We start from the raw sequence: 21692 nt of genomic DNA on the forward strand, positions 1-21692 counted from the left end.
GGTGGTCAGAATGACTCAAGGGGCCAAGTGAGTCTTCGGAGGAAAAGCTCTAACCTGAGCAGTGGGGTCGGGCAGAACCCATGACTGTCTGACGCCTGCGATGTGTGCGTTTTCTGGAGAACTGGTTCCTAAAAGCGACCCGGCGAGGAGGGAAGAGGCATCATGTGCGCACGCAGCTGGGGTTCCTGAGGCTCCCCGCACCGTCCTTGACCACGTTCCGTTTGTTTCCTTCAAAGGAGAATCGCCCTAAATAGAAGCGAGAGGAACAAGCACTTGGGGGACTATTCACTGTCGTTGCTGAGCATTCTCATTTCTTTGAAAATGCTTCATCAGTTCACTTATAAAATTCGAGCCCGTTATTTTGAGTGCTTGTGCTCAGAACGTAGTTCTTGTGTACTTCTGACCTTCACACATAATTTTACTGCCTTTACAGTTTTCAGAGATAAGCTAGTCAGTGTCTTGGTGGTCTTAGAAGCAGAGTAGAAAAGAACATTCTATTCAGTTTTAAAAATAGTATTTTATGTCATATCACAGTCTTTAGTTCCAGAATTAATGGAGAAGGCAGTTTTCCTTCCCCCCTGAATGTGCCGGTAAGATCACGTGAAGCGTGCCAGAGAGCATTGTCTGGTCCAGGTGACCTCTCGTGACCCACTGTAGGCTGAGCGGAGGTCCCCCCACCTCGAGCTCTTCAGTCCTGGCCTTCCTTCCCATGAGGCTGCGAGTCCCTGGGGCGGACAGACTCATTGTCACCCTCCATGGCCTTCCGAGCACCCAGCAGAGGCCTAGCCGCAGGGCTGGCCCTTGGGTGGAGGTGGCGTGGGACCAGCCCTGATAATGAGCCAAAGCAGCGTGTCCGTCCCTTGTCCAGAGGCCAGTGCTCACCACCGCATCCTAGTGGACGCGGGACAGCTCCCTGGGCGCAGTCACGCCCGTCGTAGGGTGGAGACTGGGAGGGAGGTCTGCTCAGCTGGCTCTTCCTGACTTGTTCCAGGGCTCCCACGTGACGAGGTGGCCGGGCTTCTACATCCTGCAGTGGAAGTTCCACAGCATGCCGGCGTGCGCGGCCACCCTGCCTCGAGTGGACGACATGCTGGCCTCCCTGCAGGTCCCCTCCCACAAGTGCAAAGTGATGTACTACACCGAGGTGATTGGGTCCGAGGATTTTAGGTACGGCTTCCCTGGCACAGCCGAGCCACCACCTGAGCACTGACTGCGTTGGGGGAGCGCAAAACTGGGGGGCTTGGGCACAGGTTGGGGTTGCCTTTGGGCTGTTTATTAGTGCCGGTTCATGATGTCATCTGTGTGTACGGGCGGCAGGGAACCACGTCCCCAGGGGCCCCTGCCTGTGTTCTGCTGGGCGGTGGGGACGCTGCAGGGGTGCAGGGGACAGGACTGACCTTAGGCGAGGGGAGGCGGGGCGGCGTGTGGGGGGCGGGGCAGCATGTCGGGGGCGGGGCGGCGCGAGGCCCCGCCCTCACGGCCCGCACTCCTCCTGTGCCGTTTGCAGAGGTTCTATGACCAGCCTGGAGTCCAGCCACAGCGGGTTCTCCCAGCTGAGCGCCGCCACCACCTCCTCCAGCCAGTCCCACTCCAGCTCCATGATTTCCAGGTAGTGCTGTGACGCCCGTGCCAGTGCGCGTGGGGACAGCCGTGCCTCGGACAGCCCACCGCGCTCCGCCCACCCGGCAGCCACACTGCGCAGACTCCTCTCACTCTTTAGGTAGCAGGTAGCTCTCGAGATGATAGGCGTGGTCACTGATCTCGGAAACCGTCTCCGCAGGTAGTTTTAGCTCTCACTCCACAGCCATAGGTTTTGTACACGGCGTGCACAGAATCAAGTCAGAGCACAAGGGCTCTCTCGAAAGAAAGTAGTTTCTATACCAATTACGAGTTTGACTTTGTCTCAAATGTTGATGCAAAAAAAGTCTTTGAACAACCTCCACTAGTGGATGAATTCCTCCACCGTCCTTCAGAGGTGACCTGCGTGGAGCAGAAGCTGCCAGCTGTCCCTGAGGTGCAGTCCTCGCCTTCTCCTTGCTGGTAGTCGGCCTGGTCCGCGGGTTAAGTGACAGCCGCTAGACACCTTTTCCTCCAAGCAGACACCGCTTAAGTTGGAAGGACTCAGGCAGCCGTGGGAGCACCCAGCCCGGCTCCTGGGGGCCAGGTGGATCCACGGTCCTCGAGTGGGTGCTGGCGGGCCTGGGGGTCCTTGGGGACTCCCCTCAGCACCACGAAGACATCGCCATCATTAAACACGGTTTTCTCTCTCCTCCTTTTCCAGTCTTTTCAGTGCTCCCTATGCATGAGCTTGGGCAGAGGGCTCCCTCCTCCCTTCCTTCTGGTGTGTTGCTCGGGGTACTTCTGAACTCGTCTAGGTTTATGTCCTCTGCCCCCCTGGAGCTTAGTGGTGTCAGAGCCTGGATGGCCCTTCTGGCCACTAGAAGGATGTTCTGCAGACAGCGAGTCACGTTTGCTATTCTGAAACTGTCCAGTCGGTGTTCGCTTTAGCTAACGGCAGTCTCCCCGTGACCTGTAGGAGCCCTGCTTCTTTGCAAAAGGAAATGGACTCGTGGGTGTGTGTGCCTTTGGTGCTGGAGAGGCCCGGGTCAGTGGAACCTGAGTTCAGATGACAGGATTCCTCATAGAAGCAAATCAGAACGTGCGATCGGTTTGCCTTTTATATTCTGTATCTGATTCCCGGCTGCAAAGCCTGGCCTGTCTTACACTGGCCCTCATTTATCGGCTTTTTATGGGAAAAGTGGGTTATTTGTGAACCCGTCTGGATATTGCATCAGATTAGTCTCCGAGATACAGGTATGTGTTGTGGTGTGTGTGGCAGGGACTGTGCTTTTAAGGGTCAGAGCCGAAGGCCCCGCGGCTGCCATCGGTGCATGTGACAAGCGTGTGAACCCTGGTCACGTTGTTGCCAGTTTGCGGCGCAGCATTAGGCAGGTGTCTGTGTGGCTGGAGAGCCGTGGAGCACGTGTGTGTGCCCCAAAGGGGAGGTGTTGGCAGGGCCTGGAAGAAAGGGAGCCGCCCTCCTGCCCGTCAGTGACGCAGAGCTCCCCCGCGCTGACAGCCTTCCTGGCACGTCGTGGCTCTGCGTTTCCTTTGGAAAGATAGGCTCGTCGCTGGCACCTGAGGCCTGTCTGGGTCCGGAGAGCGCGGTCGGGTTAGGCGGCGCGTCCGCTGCCGCCGGTCGGTGCTTCCCGTCCACGCCATGAGGGCCTGAAGACGGTCCCTTCCTTCTCTCTCTCCCTCTCTGTCTCTGTGTCTCAGATGGCGATTTTGCTGACAGCTGCCGAGAAAGCGCTCCACTGCACAGGCCACAGCAGCCCAGGGATGTTTGTAGGACTATTTGAATTGCAGCCATTCCCCCCTCCCCAGTCCGAAGACCTGTTTCTTTTAAGTTGATTCAGAAGGGGCGCTGTTTTATCCCCAGAGTTGGACGCGTCTTTAGAGCGCAGAGCCGCTGCAGGTCCGCTCGCGGGGCCGTGCGCGCCGCCGCCCCGTGCCCCGCGGCCGCCCCGCGCCCCGCGCTCCCTCAGCCCCTGCTGGCGCCTCGCCCGTCTTCAGCACTAACGAGCCTTTCGGTTTCCTTCTGTTTGTGTCTTAACTCACTTTCCTCCCTAAACGCATTATTTACATATCGAATTCTGTAAATGTTTTGTAAACATATTACCTCACTCTTGGTAATACAATACTGATAGTCTTTAAAAGATTTTTTTATTGTTATCAATAATAAATGTGAACCGTTTTAAAAAAAAAAAATGTCCCTTTCTTGCTGCAGAGTCTCCTGGAGAGCTGGCGTGCTGGGGGACGGGGCTGCAGGGCGGGGGGTTCCCAGCGCGCGCTGGCGCCAGAGGGTTGGGAGCCGTGTCGCTTGCGGTGGTGCTGCTGGCCAGAGGTGGACGGTCCTGCAGGAGGGTCGCGGCGGGGGCGGCCGGAGCAGGGGTGACGCCCGGTGCTCGCAGTTGCCTCCAGGAGACGTGCCGTAGTTTGTCTTAAACTCCACGAGACGGAAGCACGGCGCGCTGACCCGAGTCAGTGTTTCTGTAGTAATGAACCCGGTTCCTTTGAGGTCAGGTGGCCTCAAAGAAAACGCAGCGGCCAGGTGTAGAGGCCACCCGTCCCCCAGCTCCCGGCCAGTCAGGTCTGCGGGGGTGGCGTGGGCCCAGAGGCCAGAGCAGCACACTGCCCGCCTGCCGGGTGCGGTCCCGGAGCCTCCCGCATCGGGGGCTGCGAGGTCACACGCCTTCCCAGCCAGCGTCTGCCTGGCCGGGACGCGGTGTGGGGAGCCGGCGATGCCCGAACGTGCGTCCTCGTTCCCACCCCAGCAGCTCCGGAATGACCGACGGGCGCCACGGCCGCCCCGCCACCGAAGGAAAGGGCGGCTTCGCACGAGCTGCCCTCAGGCCCGCGCCTCTGCGCCTGTCAGCGAGCGGGCCTTTGGTTCAGCACCAGATTGTCGCGGAGGCTGCGGGGTTGCCTCGCCCGTGTGCCGCGCACCCGTCGGCTGCCCCGGGGGGTGCGGTGCAGTGCAGTGCGCCACACAGTGGCTGCAGGACAGCCCGTTCGCGGCGGGCCACCCAGCCTCCGAGGCGCGCTGATGCTACGTACACGCGGCTTCCCCCAAGGCCGCGCCGGAGTGTCGACAGAGCCCAACCCTTGGGTGCCTTTCGGTTCTCGAGTCAGGCCAGGAGCAAAGTGGTGGATCAGTTCTGTTGAAAACCTGGGGCTTGGGAAAGCGGGGGATTCTGGGAAGATGCTACGTAGTGGCCTCCTCACACAGAAACAGAACAAGCAGATTGCAAAACCTCAAACCTATGGACAGCTGAACCGTGCGTGTAAAAATGGTTAAAATGGCAAACCCTGTTACGTACATTCTACTGCAATCATGGACTTCACATACGACAAAACTAGGTGATAGCAGGGCTCCATAAACCCCGAATAGGGGCACAAACCGCAGTAGTCACGGGACCCACAGGTAGGTGGTGGGTCCGAGGGCAGGGCCCTTGCCGAGCCGGGCAGCACCCAGTGGGGAGCGCAGCAGGTGGGCCAGGCCGGGCCGTGCCCCTTCCAGCAGCTGGCGAAGGCCAAGGGCTGCTGTCGAGGTCACTCCCATAGTGACCTGCCAGGGCGCCCTTCTCCTGAAGGACCCCACCCTGAGGGAAAAGCGGAGAGGGGTACAAAGCGGAGCAGGCACAGGAAAGAAGGAAGACCCGGGCCGAGGCAGGCGAGCGCAGCGGCCAGGGAGGGTCCGGAAGCAAATGGACCTGTGCTTTAAACACTTGACGAGCATCAGAAGAGAAAGTCAAGTCCATACGCAGCTGCGAAGAGGCAGAACACCCTGCAGACGACGAAAGCCAGCCAGAAAGACGCGCCCGCGAAGCCCCGAAAGCCAGCCAGAAAGGTGCGCCCGCAGAGCCCCGAAAGCCAGCCTTCTGTTGACGAACTAAAGCATTAAGAAAATAGAGAAAAGCACGAGTTAGGAAAAAAAAAAAAAAACAGAAATGAGGTGACAATTAGAAGTGAATGAAAAAATCACTTCAGAAATTCAGATTGAATCAGAAGGAACACAGAGTAAAAAGGTATAAGTGTTTTAAGAGGCGTGAAAGATACGAAAGAAGATTGTACAAATCAGAAAACAAATAGCGAAAATGAGGACAAGCAAAGATCAAACACAATGGTAATATCGAAAGGGCAAGTACCCGAGGATGACTGAAACCAGGAAATCCTTTAGTAAAAATGCTGGATTTTAAAGAGAAAGATCCTTGAGGCATCTAGGGGGCAAATCAGGCTTTTCAAAGGCTGAGCGTTATGCAGGGAGAAAACGGAATTATTCAGGTTTTCCAGGAAAGAGAGCGTGAGCCCGGGATTTGTATCCAGCAAACTGACTCCAACGCAGTGGGCGCACGTGGGGGTACGTGGGGGTGTCAGTGAGCAACGGGCCAGGGGACAAGGCTGCAGCAGCCCTTCCGGGGGAATCTCAGAGGACCTGCTGCAGGTGCCGGCCTGGCCGGAGCGCCGGGCCGGCCGAGCTGCGCCTGCCACGCCTCCCGAGACCGAGCCCCGCCCGCTGGGAGGTGGCGCCCCTTTCCCGCCCACTCGGGGGTCCCCGGGCCGCGCAGGCGCCACCTCGTGGCCGCCGTGGGGAGGCGCATCGCCCCCTTCCGCTGGGCCGGGCCTGGAGTCGCCCCGGGAGGCTCTGCAGCCCTCGTGTCTGCGGAAGCCTTGCCTGAAGACGTAAATACTTTCCACACCCTTTTCTTGTAGAATCTCAGATGATGGCACCTCCCTCCCGCCCTGCCTGGCCCGGCCTCCCCCACCCAGCACCCCATCCTGCTTCCAGAGGCAGCTACCGCGACGTTTCCGCTGATCCTTCCAGACCTTTCCTCGGCGTCATGCAGAAGCATGTGCCCGTGTGTGGTTACGTGTCTTTCCCTGAGCGCGCTGACCCGCGCCCCGCCCCGCCCCCTGGCGCCGACCCGCGCCCCGCCCCGCCCCCTGCCACGTGTGCCTTGGCCTTGAGGGGTGGGGGGGTGGGGGGGGCAGACATTCCCCCTGGCTTCCCGTTCATCCATCCTCTGGTGTCAGCGTTTATCGGTGCTCGGTGTGGGCTCGCGGCTCTGGGGGAGAGGCCGGCCTTGCCCCCGGGGACTGTGCGTCCCGCTCGGGAGGCCCGGCGGTGACAGGTAACTGGCCACATGCAGCCTGGCTGTTTGTCTCTGACTTTTTTTAATTTTCCTTTTAGAAAATTCTAATCTTTATGAGGTCAAATGTATTCTCTTTTCTTTACTAGCCTCTGGGTTTTGCATCTTGTTAGAAATGCCTCCCCCACACCAAATTCTCCCGCGTTTTCTGTCTGGTGCTTTCATGGTTTTATTTTTTCACATTGAAATCTGATGCGTCCGATGTCGATTTTGTGTGGAGAGTGAGGCAGTGACTTTTGATAAATCCTAAATGGTTCTCCGTGCTCAGCAGCCGCAGGACAGAGCGCATTCCCGGCTCCTTGAAAACCCCCGTGAGAAATCCTCCAGGGACGGGTGAGAAATCCTCCAGGGACGGGTGCCGGGTCGGGGGTAGGAAGAGCGTCAAGGGACAGGAGGACAGTGGCACGTGCCCCGGGGGGGCCGGGGCCAGCTGCCCGTGCACAGGCAGGCAGGCGTAAGCGCCGACATACATACGGCAGGAAGAAATCGCAGCCGATGCTGAGGAAGTCGGGTGTTCGCCTCGCACACCGGCCACCGCCCGCCGCAGGGAGACTGCGCGCGTCCGCGGGCCCAGCGGTCAGCACGCCCGTGTCCATGTTTCGTCGGCCGAAACGCGCGGCCGGATAACCACCGGGATCTGAAGAGATCGGGGATGTGTTCGCTCGCCTCACTTGTGAACGCTTCGATGCGCCTCCCAAGCTGTTTGGTTTGGGGAATCACGAGAGAAAACCGAGGAGACCGAGGAGAAACTGCAAACGAGAAACGAAGGCGCGGCGCTTGGCCGCACCCAGAGCACCGGCTCCGCGCTGCAGGGCAGAGTTTCGGGCCCGAGCCGGCGGCGGGCTCCCGCGTGCAGTCTCGTTCCCGGGCCTGGTACGAAAGAGGCCCGTCTGCTCCTGTTCAAAGAAAATAAAGAGCATTGGCTTGTCTGTCTCTGGGGACGCGTTGTGAACATCTGTCAGCTTGAAGAGGCCCGTAGCATCTGCCCGCTGGGGGCTGCTGCCCGACTCGGACACACCTGTCCGGCAAGGCTGCGAAGGAAAGGGAGGAGGGAAGGGGGGTGGGGGAGGGGGAGGCGGGCCGGGTGGTCACGGACAGCGAGGAGCCCCGCGTGCGATGTTTGGACCCCCGGGGTGCCCGCCTCGTGGGCTCCAGGCTCAGCCGTCAGCTCCTCCCTTGTTCTCTCCTGTTCCCAGAGTGGACAAGCGTCTGAGGGAACCCCAGTGACATGTCACCGGATTCCCTGGGAGGCCTCAAGGACCGCGGCGGGCCGGGCAGCCAGCCGCCTCCACCTGCGCAGCCCAAGTCCGGCCCAGCGAGGAATCGCGACAGCCTCGGAGCTCTCGCCCCGTCACCCCGACGACCCGGCGGTGCCACCTCGGCGTGGACTCGTCTCCTCCAGGGCCCCTCGACCTCGTCGCCATCGACACCCCCTGCCGGGGGCCTCCTGCGCGCTGCAGGATGTTCAGCACCTTCAGATGGCGCCCACTGTCCCCTGGTGGGCAAAACCGACCCTGGTCAAGAGACACTGTTCTCTGATCCAACACTTAGAACTGGGAGGAAGAAACAGCCCTGGAGAAGTTAGGACGTGTGCCTGCAGTGACTCGGCGGGCCTGGGTGGGGAGCTGGGGCACGGCCTCCGGCTCAGGGCGCCCCGATCCGTGCCCTGTCCGCGCAGACGCAGCAGCGGATGTGATGGGCGCGGTCTTCACGACTTCGTCTAAGGTCCAGAGAAGTCCCTGAGGTGGCACACGCTTGGTCAGGGCAGAAGTTGAGCCCCTCGCCTACGCAAAGAGCCAAAGCGTTAAGACTTCCAGGCCCCCGGATGGGCTCTCCCCACCCGGTCCTCACAGACAGCACAGCCTTCTGCACAGGGAGCCCGGACAGGGACCGGGAGCCTGGACGTCCGGACCAGACCGCGAAGGGCTCACCTGCAGATAATGCCGGCGAGGGTACCAGCCCCTCCGCTCCGCCTCCCAGGGCGCGCTCATCATCAGCACTGACCCGGACCTCCAGGCGCGTGGCCTGCCGTTCTCGAGGACCCAGCGTGCAGCGCTCCGCCCACCGAACCCTGCCCAGTGCACCGGGGTGCGGTCAGAACGTGCTGGGAGGGGCTGTTGCAGGAAGAATGCTCTCGTAAGGCCAGGTTCCCTGGGATGACTTCTCGACTTTCTGGCTAATAAAGGAAATTAGACGTGGTGTGGAATTGTCCTAAAGCACAAACATTTATTTGGAGGTGGGTAGAAGCGTGTGTGTGTGTGTGTGTGTGTGTGTGAGAGAGAGAGAGAGAGAGAAGGATTTTGAGGGGCTCAGACATACCCTAAGGACAGTTCGCCTGCACTAGAACAGGGTACATGAATTCATTCATTCGATTTTATAATCTCAGAGTTAGCAACTCTGCCACCTGACATGCAAATCAGAGGGAAATTGCCTGCAAACGAGAAGGACTTAGGTTCTATTTTCAGCCTGTTCCGCCTCCCCGGCGGCATCTGACAGAGCCAGCTGGGGTTTCTCATCTCAGTCCCAGAGCGTCCCCGAGCCCCGGGGTCAGCGCCGTGTCCCGCCCCGCGCTGCAGCTGCACCGGAAGCCGGGCTGGGTGTCTGCAGACCAGGATGCGGACACCCCCGGTGTGGCCAGCGGCCTGCCGGGAGCCGGGGCAGGGCGTGGGGCCCGTCCTCAGCTCTGCCCTTGACTAGCTGCACGACCTCGGGAAGCTAGCTGGTCAGACCTCTTCAAATCTCGAGAGGCTTATTCTCCGGGTGACACGGGCCTGCGTGTAGGGTAGGGTGTCTTAGCATCGAGCCTGGCACCACGTAGCAGGTGTTCTATAAATACCACCCGCTGTGACGAGACGGATAATGACGATGAGTCACGGCTGACTCCAGGCTCTTCCTCTCTCCAAGGTGATCGCGACTGGGGGCTCGGCCCAGAGCCACGCCGCCCCCCAGCCCGCAGCCCAGCTGGGCGTCGTCACAGGCTGCCTGCGGCCCCGTCCCCCTCAGGCCAGCCTTCACAGCCCGTGGAGGGCTGTTCGTCCCAGGGGAAGGACAGGGAGGCGGGGGGACGAGGCGCGCAGCCTGGCTGTGTACCCCAGAGAGTCGGCCGGTCCTGGACAGGCCACAGGGAGGGAACATGGCCTCAGCCCGTGCACGCGGCCGCACGGCCCCTCGCGGCCCAGCGGGTGGAGGGTGGCTCTCCCAGGCCGGGGGTTCAGGCCACCTTGAGACTCCCCTGAAATGTGAGAGACGGGCGAATGAACCCAGCAGCAGTGTGAGGTCTGCACCCCCAGAGTCTGTCTCTGTAGCCGAATTACGCTGGGTCATTGAGAATCAGCGGGGCTGGCCCCGCGGCCCACTCCCCTTCCCGGAGACGCCACCCGTGGTTTGGGGTTTCACGGTGCACGCTGTGGGCGTTTTTGAGGGGCCGACGCTGGCCACAATTGCTCGCCTGCACGCCTGTGGCTTCGCGGGAGCCCCGTGGCCACGGTGAGCCGGGGCCGCCAGCAGGCCTGCGCGCGGCACACTGGCCCTCGATTCACGGCCAGCGCGGCACAAGCTGACTGTGGATGAGGACTGCTGTGCGCCCACCCAGTGACCTTTCCGAGAGGTGACAGTTTATCAGGACTTCTCACGAGGCTCCCACACCTCTGGCCCTTTGGGGACTAAGTGGGCGGGTAAACACCTCTTCAGGGCAGACGGCTCAGGGAGCCCCCACAGTGCACACCACCGTGTCCCCAGAAAGTCCTGCCAGCCTCGAACGACAGCTTCCTTCCAGAAAGGGAGCAGATCCTGCCATGGGACTGGAGGTGAGTCAAGGGGCGATTGGAGTCCCCCCAGCAGGGCACAGGACTGGTCTGCAGGGTCATGTGGCTCAAGGGACAGCCTGGCCCCGCAGCAGGCGCAGCGAGTGGGTGGAGGCAGCAGAGGTCTCGTGGGGGGGGGGGCGTTGGCCCGGTCAGGGGCCTCCCCACCGTTTTGGGATCCTCTGAGCGGCTCCCAGGACCAGGTCCCGCTCTGTGCTACCCACTCCCCTGAGCAGTGGGTGACTCCCGGAGGAGGAAGTGGCCGCTGAGGACCTCGAGGGCTTTGTCCTCAAGAGCACACGGTCCCCCGGGCACCCACGTGGGACTTCGAGCCCGCCCCTCTCTCACGTAAGAGCTGTAGATTGCTCCCCGGACATTCTGGGCCCTCTCAAGCCCCTTCCTCCATGTGACCTTGGTTTTTATTAAAAGTTAGGAGAAACTTTATCCTGAAAAATTTCGAACGTACGGAGAAGCACAGAGAGCGGCATCGCGAGCCCGTGTATCCGTCGTCCGTGCTGAACAGTCGCCGACGTTTGCCGTACTGGCTTCATCCGGTGCTTTCTGAATTCTTTTCAACTAAATTACCATCCTCGCGACATTTCCGCCCTCGGGGTTTGAGTCCGCATGTCCACGAAAAGGCAGATTTTCCTACTCGGTACAAAACCACTGTCACAGCTAACAAAGCGAGCAGCAGTTCCCTGAGGTCGCTCACGGCCGATCTCCGTTCAGATGCTCCTGGTCACCCACAGGAGTCCTGCAGCCGGCTCGTTCACGCCGGGACCCGAGGACAGTGTCTCGCGCCCCGGCGTAAGTCCCTCTGGAACAAGAGCCAGCTCCCCTTTTGCTTTATGACAGTGATGGGGAGGGACTCGGCCCGATGGCTTCGGGATGTACCCGCCTGTCTCCCTTGCTGTCTGTAGCCCCGTCAGTAGACATGGCCTATGGCCTAGGAGTTCGATCTGAACTAGCTGGAGGGCCTCGGAGCAAGGAATTCCTCAGAAGCTCAGGTCCCTCGCCCACAGCCCTGCTCGAGGCGGAAGATGCCATTTGGCGATGTCTGGTCCCGTGGACAAACTTGGTTTGTGAGCAGCTCGCACGCCCAGCCCCACGCACCGGCTCAGCCCCCTCGCACCCCGCCCCCCCCTTTCCGGAGCAGGTCAGGCCGGTCCCTGCCCCGGGGCCTCTGCACCTGCCATCTCCACACCTGTGGGGCTCCCCCCCAGGTCTGGGCGTGGGGCTCTGAGGCCCGGCCTTCCCACCTGACCTGCGGAGACCTCCGTGCAGTGGGCGGGTTCTCTGAACACGCGGCCAATGCCGGCGGAATGCACATCGGCCCTGGGGGGCTGGTGCGGAGGACCGGGACTGCCCACCACTGTCCTCCCCGTGAGGCCACCAAGGCTCTTCTCGCCTCCAGAGGCCACGGTCCCAGGACAGCTAGAAACAGCACCTGGGAACGGAGCTGAATTTGCGGCTCCTGCAGTGGGGGGGGGGGGGCGGGGTGCAGGTCGGCCTCTGTCCCCGGGAAGAGGAGAGGCGCCCACAAAGGGGAGGCAGCACCCCCCGGCGGGCCATGCAGGCGACAGCGAGGAGGCGAGTGGCGAGAACCCGTAGCCGCTGGCTGCTCCCGCCAGGACGGGGTGACGTCCCCTCACGGCCACCTGGGCCCGGCATCCCCAGCCACCAGCTGTCAGGCAAGTCTCCCCCCGCTGCAGGACGGATCTGGGCGTGGGGAGCGGCGGTCTGGGGGGCCCAGGGAGGTGACTCGGGCTGGGACATCAACATGGCCGGTCTCCTGGCTGCGGGACGCAGAAGCAGCGTGTTCGGGTCGTGCCCACGGACAGACGCGTTTGCGGGGGGCCAGCGTCTGTGACTCCGCAGGTCCCCAGCTGAGTCCTGGCGCTCTTTGTCCCCTTGCGGGCTGCCACTCGGCTGGCACGAGACGGTGGCTCTAAAAGGGACAGACGCGGAGCCCCCAGGAGTCACGGCTTCTCTGTGCCATTCGAGCTGTGAGCTGTTCACGGCCGGCGAGGGCGGACCCTGGTCCGAGGGGCTGGCCTGGCCCCCAGTCCTGGGCTAGCACTGGGCTTTGGCGTGCATGCGTGCGTGTGTGTGTGTGTGTGTGTGAACATACGTGTGTGTGTGGCAGCGGGTGCCTCCAGGACACTGGCCACGGTGACCCAGGACGACCGCGCTCCACCTGGTCCCCATGACGCCCCCCCCCCCCCCGGCATCCGCCGAGCACTGTTTGCCAGTGTTCTCTCTCCTGGGGAGCGGGGGGGGGGGGGGGGGGGGGCGGGGGGGGGGAGCAGATGCTCACGTTCCTGCTTTTCAGATGGGGCAGGGCCTGCAGGGCCCAGCCCAGCCGGGCCCGGCCTTCCAACAGGCAACAGCGCCACCTGCTGGGAGAGCGGCGCTCGCACCCAGGGGTTCCGTGGCGGTGGCCAGAACGAGGGACAGACCACAGAGGCCAGGAGGCCGGGTGACAAGGGAAGGGTCCGACACCCAGTGCTGGGCTTCAGAGCAGTCAGTGGACACTCCCCAGGCCCCGGTGGTGGGCTGGCCTCCCTCCGCCCTCAAGGGACAGGTGTCCACTGAGGACCCCTTCCATGCTGCCCCGTGGAATGGGGACTGAGGGGGTGAGTGGGGACCCGTGCCACAGCCCTCGCACAGCCATGCTGCCCCTTAACAATGGGGAAACCGAGGCCCCGAGAAGCCACAGCCAGTGGGCAGAGGGCCTGGGAGTCACACGCAGGCCGGCTGGCTCCAGAGTCACCTGTGGCTCTCTCTGCCCGATCATCTGACAGACTGCTCGGATGTCAGCTCCTCCAGGAAGCCCTCCCTGACCCCTCCGCATGAGGGCGGGTGCTGCGCTATGTGCTCGCCCAGCGGCCCGTGTTCCCCACCCCGGTTCTCGCCAGGTCGTACTAACCCTGTCTGTCCCCCTATCCGCAGTCTGTGGGCTCCCGAAGGCACCTCTTGGGGCTGTTGTGGTCACCTGCCCTCTGTAAGGATCCAAACCTTCAATTGCATGATTTTAAACTAATTACGAGGGGGCAGAGAGCTATGGAGGAGGATCAAGGCCAGGCGACACACCGGGGGTTCGCAGGGGACATCTTCCACTGGGTTTGGCTGGGAGCACCCTCGGGTGTCCCCCCAAGGAAGTCGCTCCAAGCGGCATGGAGGCAGGACCCCCGTCCTCCCTGTGCTCACAGGTGGGTGCCGGGACCCCTTCCCGCCAGGCCAGGGCGGCCCCTGGAGGTGGCCATGTCGCAGGTGCAGCTGGGGCAGCTTATGGGTGTCCCTCAGCAGGGGGCGGACCCGTCGCCCGGGACTTCCTCTGCCCACCTCCTTCTCACCGGGTGGGACTGACCTGTGCCACTGACCGCTGCCCTCCCCGGGGGCTGGGCACCCAGGGGTCGGCTGGGCCCCCAGCTCCCATGCTGCTTTCGGGCGTGACCACCCCCCCGCACCCCGCACCCCGCACCCCGCACTGCCCCATTCTCCGCCACCACCCTCAAGGGCTTCGGGCGCTGGCTCACCGTGTTCCTGCCACCCGGACCCGCGCCCAGCCGCACCCTCGGCTGAGTGCCGGCCACTTTGCAGTCGTCATTAATGCCTCAGGTCACCGTCAAACAGGGAGCTTACAAGGTGGCCCTGTTAGCTCAGGGTCTCCCCAGCAGAGGAAACAGTGAACAGTGAGAGGTCACCCTGTGGGAGGGAGAATGTGTTTGCGAACCCCGGTTCCCTTAGGCTCAGGCCCGAACCCCTAACCGGTATCAGTGACCCCTCAGGGCCTGGCCCAGGCCCCAGCATCTCCCTGCCCTTGCCAAGGGGCCTGCGCCCCAGCGGGCCGGCTCACCTCCCCCTCAGCACCTTGAGCGTCCAGCTCCCGGCACCCAGAGCGCCCCGTCCCCCTCATCCACCAGGACTCAGGGGCACCTCCTCCGAGAAGCCTTCCCTGGCTCCCCCAGCCTGGGCGTGAGGCCATCCTGACACCTTCGGTGGAAGCCCCTGACCACACTGCGTGTGAGGTCCTTCCTTCCTGGCTTCTCTCCCCATTCGCCTGGGGCGGAGAGGCGGTCACCATTGTCCCCAAGCACAGGCCTCGCCTTCCTCGAGGCTTGATGGGAACTTCCTTTTTCCCTGAGGCGCCCAGTGCCCTGAACCTCGCTCTCAGATCTCTGTGATTTTAATGTCCTTCGAGACTTCCTCTTCGCTCAGGCGCGGATTTATCCAGGAGACTGCTGTCCGATGTCCTGGATCACGCGTCTGGTACTGTTAGGTCGGGGAGCGCGTTCCGGATGATTTCAGTGGTTAACAGCACATCAGATGTGGCTGACCCCTGCGCCGTTCCCTGGACGCTTGGAAACCCGCGGCGGCCTCTGCTCGTGTCCGGCAGGCCCGAGGCTGGGCGCGGCGCCGTGTCCCGTCCTCACCCGCGCTGGGTTTGCGTGGCGCTGGCCGTCGCGAGGGTGGGTGGGGTGCTGACGCCCCGGCTACCTACGGCTGCGCGTTCGCCCTTTTCACTTCCTGCCTCCTGGGCCGCGAGGCTCTCCGTTCCTTGGTGCGGGGGCCACGTGGCTTCGGGCCCGCTGTGTCCCTGGTAAATGAACACTTTTTAAGGACGCGATGTCCCTCTTCGTCTGGAGTAATCGTTTGGCGGTGGGGCCGGCCGGGCGGCCGACCTCTGACCTCCGAGCCGGTCCGCTCCCGGCCGCCGCCCGCCGGCTCTCATTCGGGTCGAGGTTCTGCACTCGCTCGTCCGTCTTCCGGGCCTTTCCTGCGGCCGCGTCTCCGGACTCCGTCCCGATGCGCCTGTGGTGCCGCCGAGAGTTTTGCACGGTTTTCTGCACGGAACCGCGTGCGACCCGCGCGTTAGAGTAAACCGGGCCCAGGGGTCACCCGCCTCCCGCGCGCGGGGACGACTCGCCCCCCTTCGGGCCCCGTTTCCCTCCCCGAGCAGCCCCATCAGGGGATGACGTGAGGATTCGCCTTTGGGTCACGCGTGGTTTAGAACACTGGCGAGGAAGACAGGCGCGTGTGACCGCGACTTCGGGCCTCTCCCGCTGGGTTCCAGTCCTCGGCGTTCCCAGGTTCCTCCCTCTAACTTCCTTTCCATCGTAAGAACTTCCTCTAGCCGCTCTTGCAGGGCGCGTCAGTCAGCAAAACTCAGCTTTCCTTCCTCCGGGGGTGCCTTTCTTCCCCTTCGTTCCCGGAGTGGACTTCCCCGGATTTAAAATTCACAGCTGATGGTTCTTTCCCTGCTTTGTGGCAACCTGATTTCCGGAGGCTTCCCCAGGCCCTTGGGTCTGCTCGGTGAGCCTGGTGCTGCTGGGGCTGTCTCGGGGGCCGGAGGCGGGGTGCCCCGTTGCCTCTGGTGGGGGAAGGGACCCCGGCTCAAGGGGACACAGCGCTCTCTCCCTGGCCGGTGGGTCTCATGCGGCGATTTCCCTTTGCTGGCGGTGACCCCATCTCCCTGTGCCAGGCAGTGTCCTGGGTGAGGGAGGAGAAGGCTCAGCTGGCCACTTACTGCCGGGGCTCCTGGTCCATCCCCTTGCTGGCGGGAGGGGTGTTGCTGGGTTTTGGGGAGACCCTCCGGCTCAGTGCGGGAGCAACGAGGCCGCCGGGGCTGCCCTCTGTCGCTGGGGGTGGGTGGGGAGGTGCCCGGCTGCGTTACCTTCTTCCTTCTGGGGGTCAGGGCAGGGACTCATTCGATGTCTCTGATTCTGCCCGTTCTCTGCTCAGTCTTGGGGGCCCAGCTGTTCGGCTTCCCCCATCCTCTCCTCAGAACCCTCTCTCAGCTGCCTCAGGCGTGAGCTAACAGCCTCGCCTGACAGGGAGGTGACGGGGAGGTGACAGAGCCTCGTCCTCCAGACTGGGAGTCTAGTTCCTTGACTGAGCGAGTCAGTGTGTGAAGGGACGTGATGGACCTTCCCCTGTGAAGGGCCGAGTCCCCGCCGCAGGCCGGAGCCACGAGATCCCGGTGGGACTCCAGGTGGCCGGCTTCTCCCGGCCTGCAGACGGGGTGGTCGGTAGCTCCACACAGCGACGGGCCCCCGCTGGAGCTGATGGCGGGAGCCCAGGCCGCATGGCCCTATGGGCAGCCGACTGCTCCCCTGCTGAGGGGAGGAGGGAGGCCGGGGCCGGGGAGCAACCCCATCAGAGGCACTGGGAAACAGACCCCACAGAGGGCCACCCGGCCTGAGACGCTGGTCGCCGTGCCCTCGGCGGGGGTCGTGGGATGGCTACGCCAGCCTCTCGGAGCGGGAAACTGAGAAGTGGGGGGACGAGCCCCAGGCGCTCACGCCGCTGACCCCGCTGAGCCCGGTGACCTCTCGAGACCGAGTCTCCTTCCTGCTGCCCAGGCCGAGCCTGGCGACTTCACGGCAAGCGGGGTGGGGGCTGCACAAACCCGGAGGCGCTCTGCGGCCTGACACCTGACAAGGCTCAGCCTGTCGCAGGCCTTCGACCCCGAGGACGTGGCCGCCGCCTTTCAGAACCGGTCAGCCCCCAGCTTCCCGGAGGCTCGGCCACTGAGTCAGTGTGTAAATACTTCTTCGGGGCGCAGAAGGGGAGGCTGGGGAGACAGGTGACTTTTGGGCGCTGAGAGCAGGAAGAAAGGGAGACCCCCAGAGGCCAGTTTCTGTTCTATTCCATTTCCTTCCATAAACATAGAAAATGCTTTTCTGCGCCCAGCTCTGCGCTGGGGGGAAGACGGGGGGTGGGGAGTGGGGGACACACAGGCCCCTCGGACCAGGCCCCCCGCTTCGTGCCGAGACGTCCATCCTCGATCCACACCTCAGCCCTGAAGTGAGCTCAGTGGGCCTAGGACTGGCTGCAAGGTCTCAGACGCCACCGTCCGCGGACAGGGCCGGTCTCTCCGTTGGCATGCGGCAGGGTGAGGGAGCTGCTCCCCGGTCACGCAGGTGCCGCTGAGGCTCAGAGGGACCTCATGGGCAGGTGTCCAGCCCCCAGCCCCTACCCCAGGCCTGTCCCGTGCCCCTCCCCCATCCTTCCTGATGGGGCTTGTCCGTGGCCCCCCTACCTGTCCCCCACCCCCCTTTTCCAGGGGGCCCTGTCTGTGGCTTTTGGAAGATGCGGCTTGGGTCACCATGGCAGAGGCCCGGCCCCGCCCCCAGACCTCCGGCGCTGCTGCCAGCTCCATACTGTGCTCCTTCCCCCAACACGTACTCAGGCCCCGAGCGGGCCGCCTCCACCGACAGGCGCCCACCGTCCGCGGAAGCCTGTAATCTCCGAGGGCTGAGTCACTGCCGGCGGCTGGAGCGGGTCAACGTGCCATCTGACACAGGTGCTGAAGGGAGCTACCGGCCCTGCACCCTGCGGTTAGGGGCCCAGAGACCTATCTCCAGGAGGACTCGGCCTGCGAGTGAGTCTTTAAGTTCAGCGTCAAGGCAGAGAATAACGACTCCTTCATTCCCTCACCCCCTGCCTCCCCCGCCCCCCAAAGTAGCCTCCCTACAGCCAGGTTCCCGCGGGTCTTCCCCAAAGCTAACGACTCTCCTAATGTCTGTGCATTTATAATTTTACACTTTTTTTAAAAAACAGGTTTAAACATCCATAAGCAGTACCTGGAATTGCGGGTTAACCTTGCTGTTCATACCGTTTTGCATTACTGATGTGTTTGGACTCATCTCTGCCGTTTAATTTTATGTTTCCTGTTTACCTTGCCTCTTCGTCTCCCCTTCCCGCCTTCCGTCGGGCTGATAAGGGTTTCCGCACCCTCTTTTTCTTCCTCTGTTGGTTTGGAAGCCGCAGGATGCATCCTTTCGGTAAATATTTCAATGTAGACACTAATTATAAATTTACAGACAAAGCTGAAAGTTATTCAGCATTTCTGTCCTCCTTCGCAAGCCTTAACTTTCCATTGATCATGATCGTTCACATTCCTTGTCATTGTTTTTAGAATTTCGGTTCCATTCTTCGTAATACGTGGAATCGGTCATTATTTCTATAATCAATATTAACTAAATTAACCACCATATTTTTGTGTTCACCCTTCATCCTTGCAGTCTTCTCTTTCCTCCTGGGTTGACTTTTCTTCTCTCTAAAGTTTACACTTTGGTCAATCTTTCTGGGATCTTACTGGAGGGGGACTTTTTCCTTAGACTTTGCATGTCTGAAAATGCCTACACTTTATGCTCATTCTTGAATGATAGTTGAGCTGGCTATAGAATTCCAGGATGACAGTTGTGTTTCTCTAGCCCTTGAAAATATTGCTCAAGACTATAAGAAATCTGCTGAATTCTATTCATTCCCGTGTGGATAATCTGTCTTGTTAGCTCTGATAGCTTTTCAGATTTTCTCTTTATCCTTGGATATACTACAGTTTCATTATGAAGTATGTAAGTTGAAATGATGTTTATATAGCCGCGAAGCATTTTGCGTTTGAAGATTCATACCTCTTTTTTAGTTTTTGAAAGATTATAGCTATCGTAGAACATTATCTTTGCATCGTTCCTGTCATGCTCATCTTCTGAGGCACCCGCCGTACAAATTCTGGAGCTTCTTGATCCACCCGCCACATTTCTTACCTATAACTTCTTATTTTTATCTGTTTCATGTGTTGACTTCTGGGCCACGTTCTCAGTCATACCTGCCATCTAACGAATTCTGTCTTCAGTGTGGCCAACCAGGTGAGTTTTCAATTTCAATCACACCTTTCACTTCCACGATTTCTCATTGATTCTTTTTCGTGGCCACCGGTTTTCATTTCATTTAAGCCAGTGTTGCTTTCATAATTTCTAAACATGTTTATTTGAAATTCATTTTCAGATTCCTCCATTATTTCCATTTCATCTGGAGCGATTTCATAGCTCCATGACTGATTCTCTTGATTGTCTTCATGAGCATTAGCTTTGCCGGTGTTTGGGGGTGGGGTCAGGTTTGTAGGCCCATCTTAAGCGGATTTCTCTTACTCTCCAATCTCTCCTCTTCCCCTTTCTCTCCCACCTTATTTTCAAGCTGCCTCCAGTCGGCCTCCCAGTGGCCTCACTCCAGAGAAATGAAGTCGTTTGTTGTCGGCTTAGAGCACCCATCCCCTGGGGGGATATTGGGGAGCCTTTCGCTAAGTCCCTGTGGGAAGAAGCTGTGGCTGCTTCCTCCCAGCGTGCCAGGTGTGCAGCTGGGAGCCCTGGCCCAGCCCCTGTGCAGAGCACGGCTCTGGGCCCTGCCCTGTTTTAGGGTCTGTTACATGGAGATGGCTATCTTATTGTTGTGTTTTTTATTACGATTATGTCTTTTAAGTTTCTCTTTTTTATAGTTTATCTGTCTTTGCTATATGGGATGACTTGAAAAATGAACTTGAAGTGCTATTTTGTAAGCTTTAAAAATTTCCTTTTATTGTGAGTCCATTAAAAACAGAAAACCAGTGTAAATTTTCAGTTTCCTGGAATGTAGTGGGTTTGAAGGTTAATTTTTAAAAATAAAACCTCATCAAACTGACCCAAATGTGAGCTCTGCCAAACATTTGTTCCCATAGTGGTTGGTGGCCTCTGCCAGCCGCACGCAGGCGGCATGTAATAAATTACCGTCCCATTTAAAAGCTGGAGGCAGTAACGTTTCCTTGCGAGATAAATGGTGTTCATTTTTCTCTACTGGAATTGAACTTAGTAGTCAGTTAATTTTTGATAAACTCTTTTATTGAACTATGGCATTGGCACAGAGCAGAGTGCTAGTTACAAGTGTGCAAAGGGAGGGCCGCACGGGGACACACCCGTGAGGCGGCCTCCCTCAGGGCCACCCTGGGGCCTGGGGGCGTCATTATCTCCCTTCCAAGGGTAAGAAAACAAAAGATCAGACAGGTTAAGTACTTTCTCCCAGGTTCCCAGGGAGGGAGAGACGCAAAGGAAGCAACACCAAGCTTCTTGGTCCTGTGTTCCAGGAAGAAGCCCTGGAAAGGTGGGAGGTGCCAGCCGGGAGCAGAGGAATGAGTGGCCCAGTCAGAAACCCTGAGCTGAGATGGGATCCGGGAGGGAGGGGGAGCAGAGAGGGGTTGTGGGGAGAGTCCTTTTCCTCCCCCAGGCTGTGGGATGGCGTAGTCCAGTTTGGTTGGTTTGTTTAATTGAGATTTTAAGGTGGAGTGCCTATGTTCCGATTTGCCAAAAATATGTATTTTAAAAGACACACACTACTTGCTATTGCTCTTGCTTTATTTTTTAAGGACATTTTCTCATGTAGGCCCTTTCCACACGTATGAAGGAGCAATTTGAGAATAAAGACCAGTCTTTTGATTTAAAAAAAATTTTTTCTTTCCATTGTCCTTACTTGTCTCATTTTGCCTCTGACCGGAGAGGACTTGTCACAGCCTGGCCTCAGTTCTCAGCCCGGTGTCTGACACTCTGAGTGGGCAGTGGCCAGAGCTCCCTTCCAGGGTAACCAGTCTGGGGCTGAGGCCACAGGGCTTCCAGATACAGCAGGTAAAAATATGGGACACCCAGTTAAATTCTAATTTCAGACAAACAAGAAATTTGTTTTGGCATAAGTATATCCCAAATACTACATGGGACAAACTTATACTACACCAATTATTGTTGTATATCTGAAGTTCAAATCTAACCGAGCGCCCTGTGTTTTTCTGGCAGCTTGGCAGAGGGACACTTCTAGAACAAAGGAGGACTGAAGGGAGAGTGCTGAGCAGAGCCAGAGGGTGCCAGGGGCGGAGCCAGCCTTGCCCTCCAGTCTCCCCTGTCCTGCTCCGTGACCTTCAGCCACCTGCAGTCCCAGCCCCAGCGTTTCCCAGCACCCCCTCCAGCCCTGTCTGGGGGCCCCCGTGTTTATTTATGTTTTTAATGAAAGCACGTTAAGATTCATTTATTCTTGAGAACTATAATGCAATTGCTCCTGTGATAAGTGGAGACACCTGGCTTCTCTCTCTGCCCGGTGCGTCCTGCGTGGGGCTTGGATTCCCGCAGGATGCTTTTCACCCATCGTCTAATCTGTAGGGAACACCTCTGCTCACCGCACCGTGGGAGGCCCCAGCCCTCACTCCCCAGCCAGGAGGCAACGCAGAAGCCCGAGTGGAAAAAAGACGTGTATTATCCCCAGGACAGGCATTGCTGTCCCCATGGAGCAGACGGGGAAACTGAGGCACGAATGCAGGAGAACATTGGGCTGACCAGCAGCCCTGGAATTCCAGCCCACGAGCGTTTTTTAAAAG

General features: G+C 59.9%; 2 protein-coding genes across 9 annotated transcripts in view; both read left to right on the forward strand.

Moving 5' to 3' along the window:
* Window positions 1-8919, forward strand: part of SEC14L1 (SEC14 like lipid binding 1) — a 47867-nt gene extending 38948 nt beyond the window's left edge. For 3 of the 4 annotated variants that reach the window (XM_016143194.2, XM_016143193.2, XM_036222361.1), the window contains 3 exons: window positions 992-1167; window positions 1508-1609; window positions 7910-8919. In XM_016143194.2, coding sequence (XP_015998680.1) covers window positions 992-1167; window positions 1508-1609; window positions 7910-7940 — 309 coding nt within the window. In that variant the 3' untranslated portion in view covers window positions 7941-8919. Of the gene's footprint in view, window positions 1-991; window positions 1168-1507; window positions 1610-3279; window positions 3772-7909 lie in introns of those variants that run through there. The other variant, XM_016143196.2, reaches the window with a different exon arrangement.
* A 6179-nt stretch (window positions 8920-15098) lies between these two features.
* On the forward strand, window positions 15099-21692 carry LOC118603816. Of its 5 annotated transcripts, none has more exons than XM_036222365.1 (5): window positions 15099-15832; window positions 17586-17903; window positions 18246-18306; window positions 19125-19170; window positions 21118-21692. In XM_036222365.1, exons 1-5 carry the CDS (start codon window positions 15766-15768, stop codon window positions 21337-21339), a joined length of 714 nt encoding a protein of 237 aa, XP_036078258.1. In that variant the 5' UTR covers window positions 15099-15765; the 3' UTR covers window positions 21340-21692. The 5 variants fall into 5 exon arrangements, 4 of the variants coding, with proteins under 4 accessions (XP_036078258.1, XP_036078255.1, XP_036078257.1 ...); XM_036222362.1 differs by lacking the exon at window positions 15099-15832 and adding an exon at window positions 16614-17414; XM_036222364.1 differs by lacking the exon at window positions 15099-15832 and adding an exon at window positions 16614-17414 and having other exon boundaries at window positions 17712-17903.

The sequence above is a fragment of the Rousettus aegyptiacus genome, unplaced genomic scaffold, assembly GCF_014176215.1.
Source record: "Rousettus aegyptiacus isolate mRouAeg1 unplaced genomic scaffold, mRouAeg1.p scaffold_m13_p_6, whole genome shotgun sequence".
NCBI lineage: Eukaryota > Metazoa > Chordata > Mammalia > Chiroptera > Pteropodidae > Rousettus > Rousettus aegyptiacus.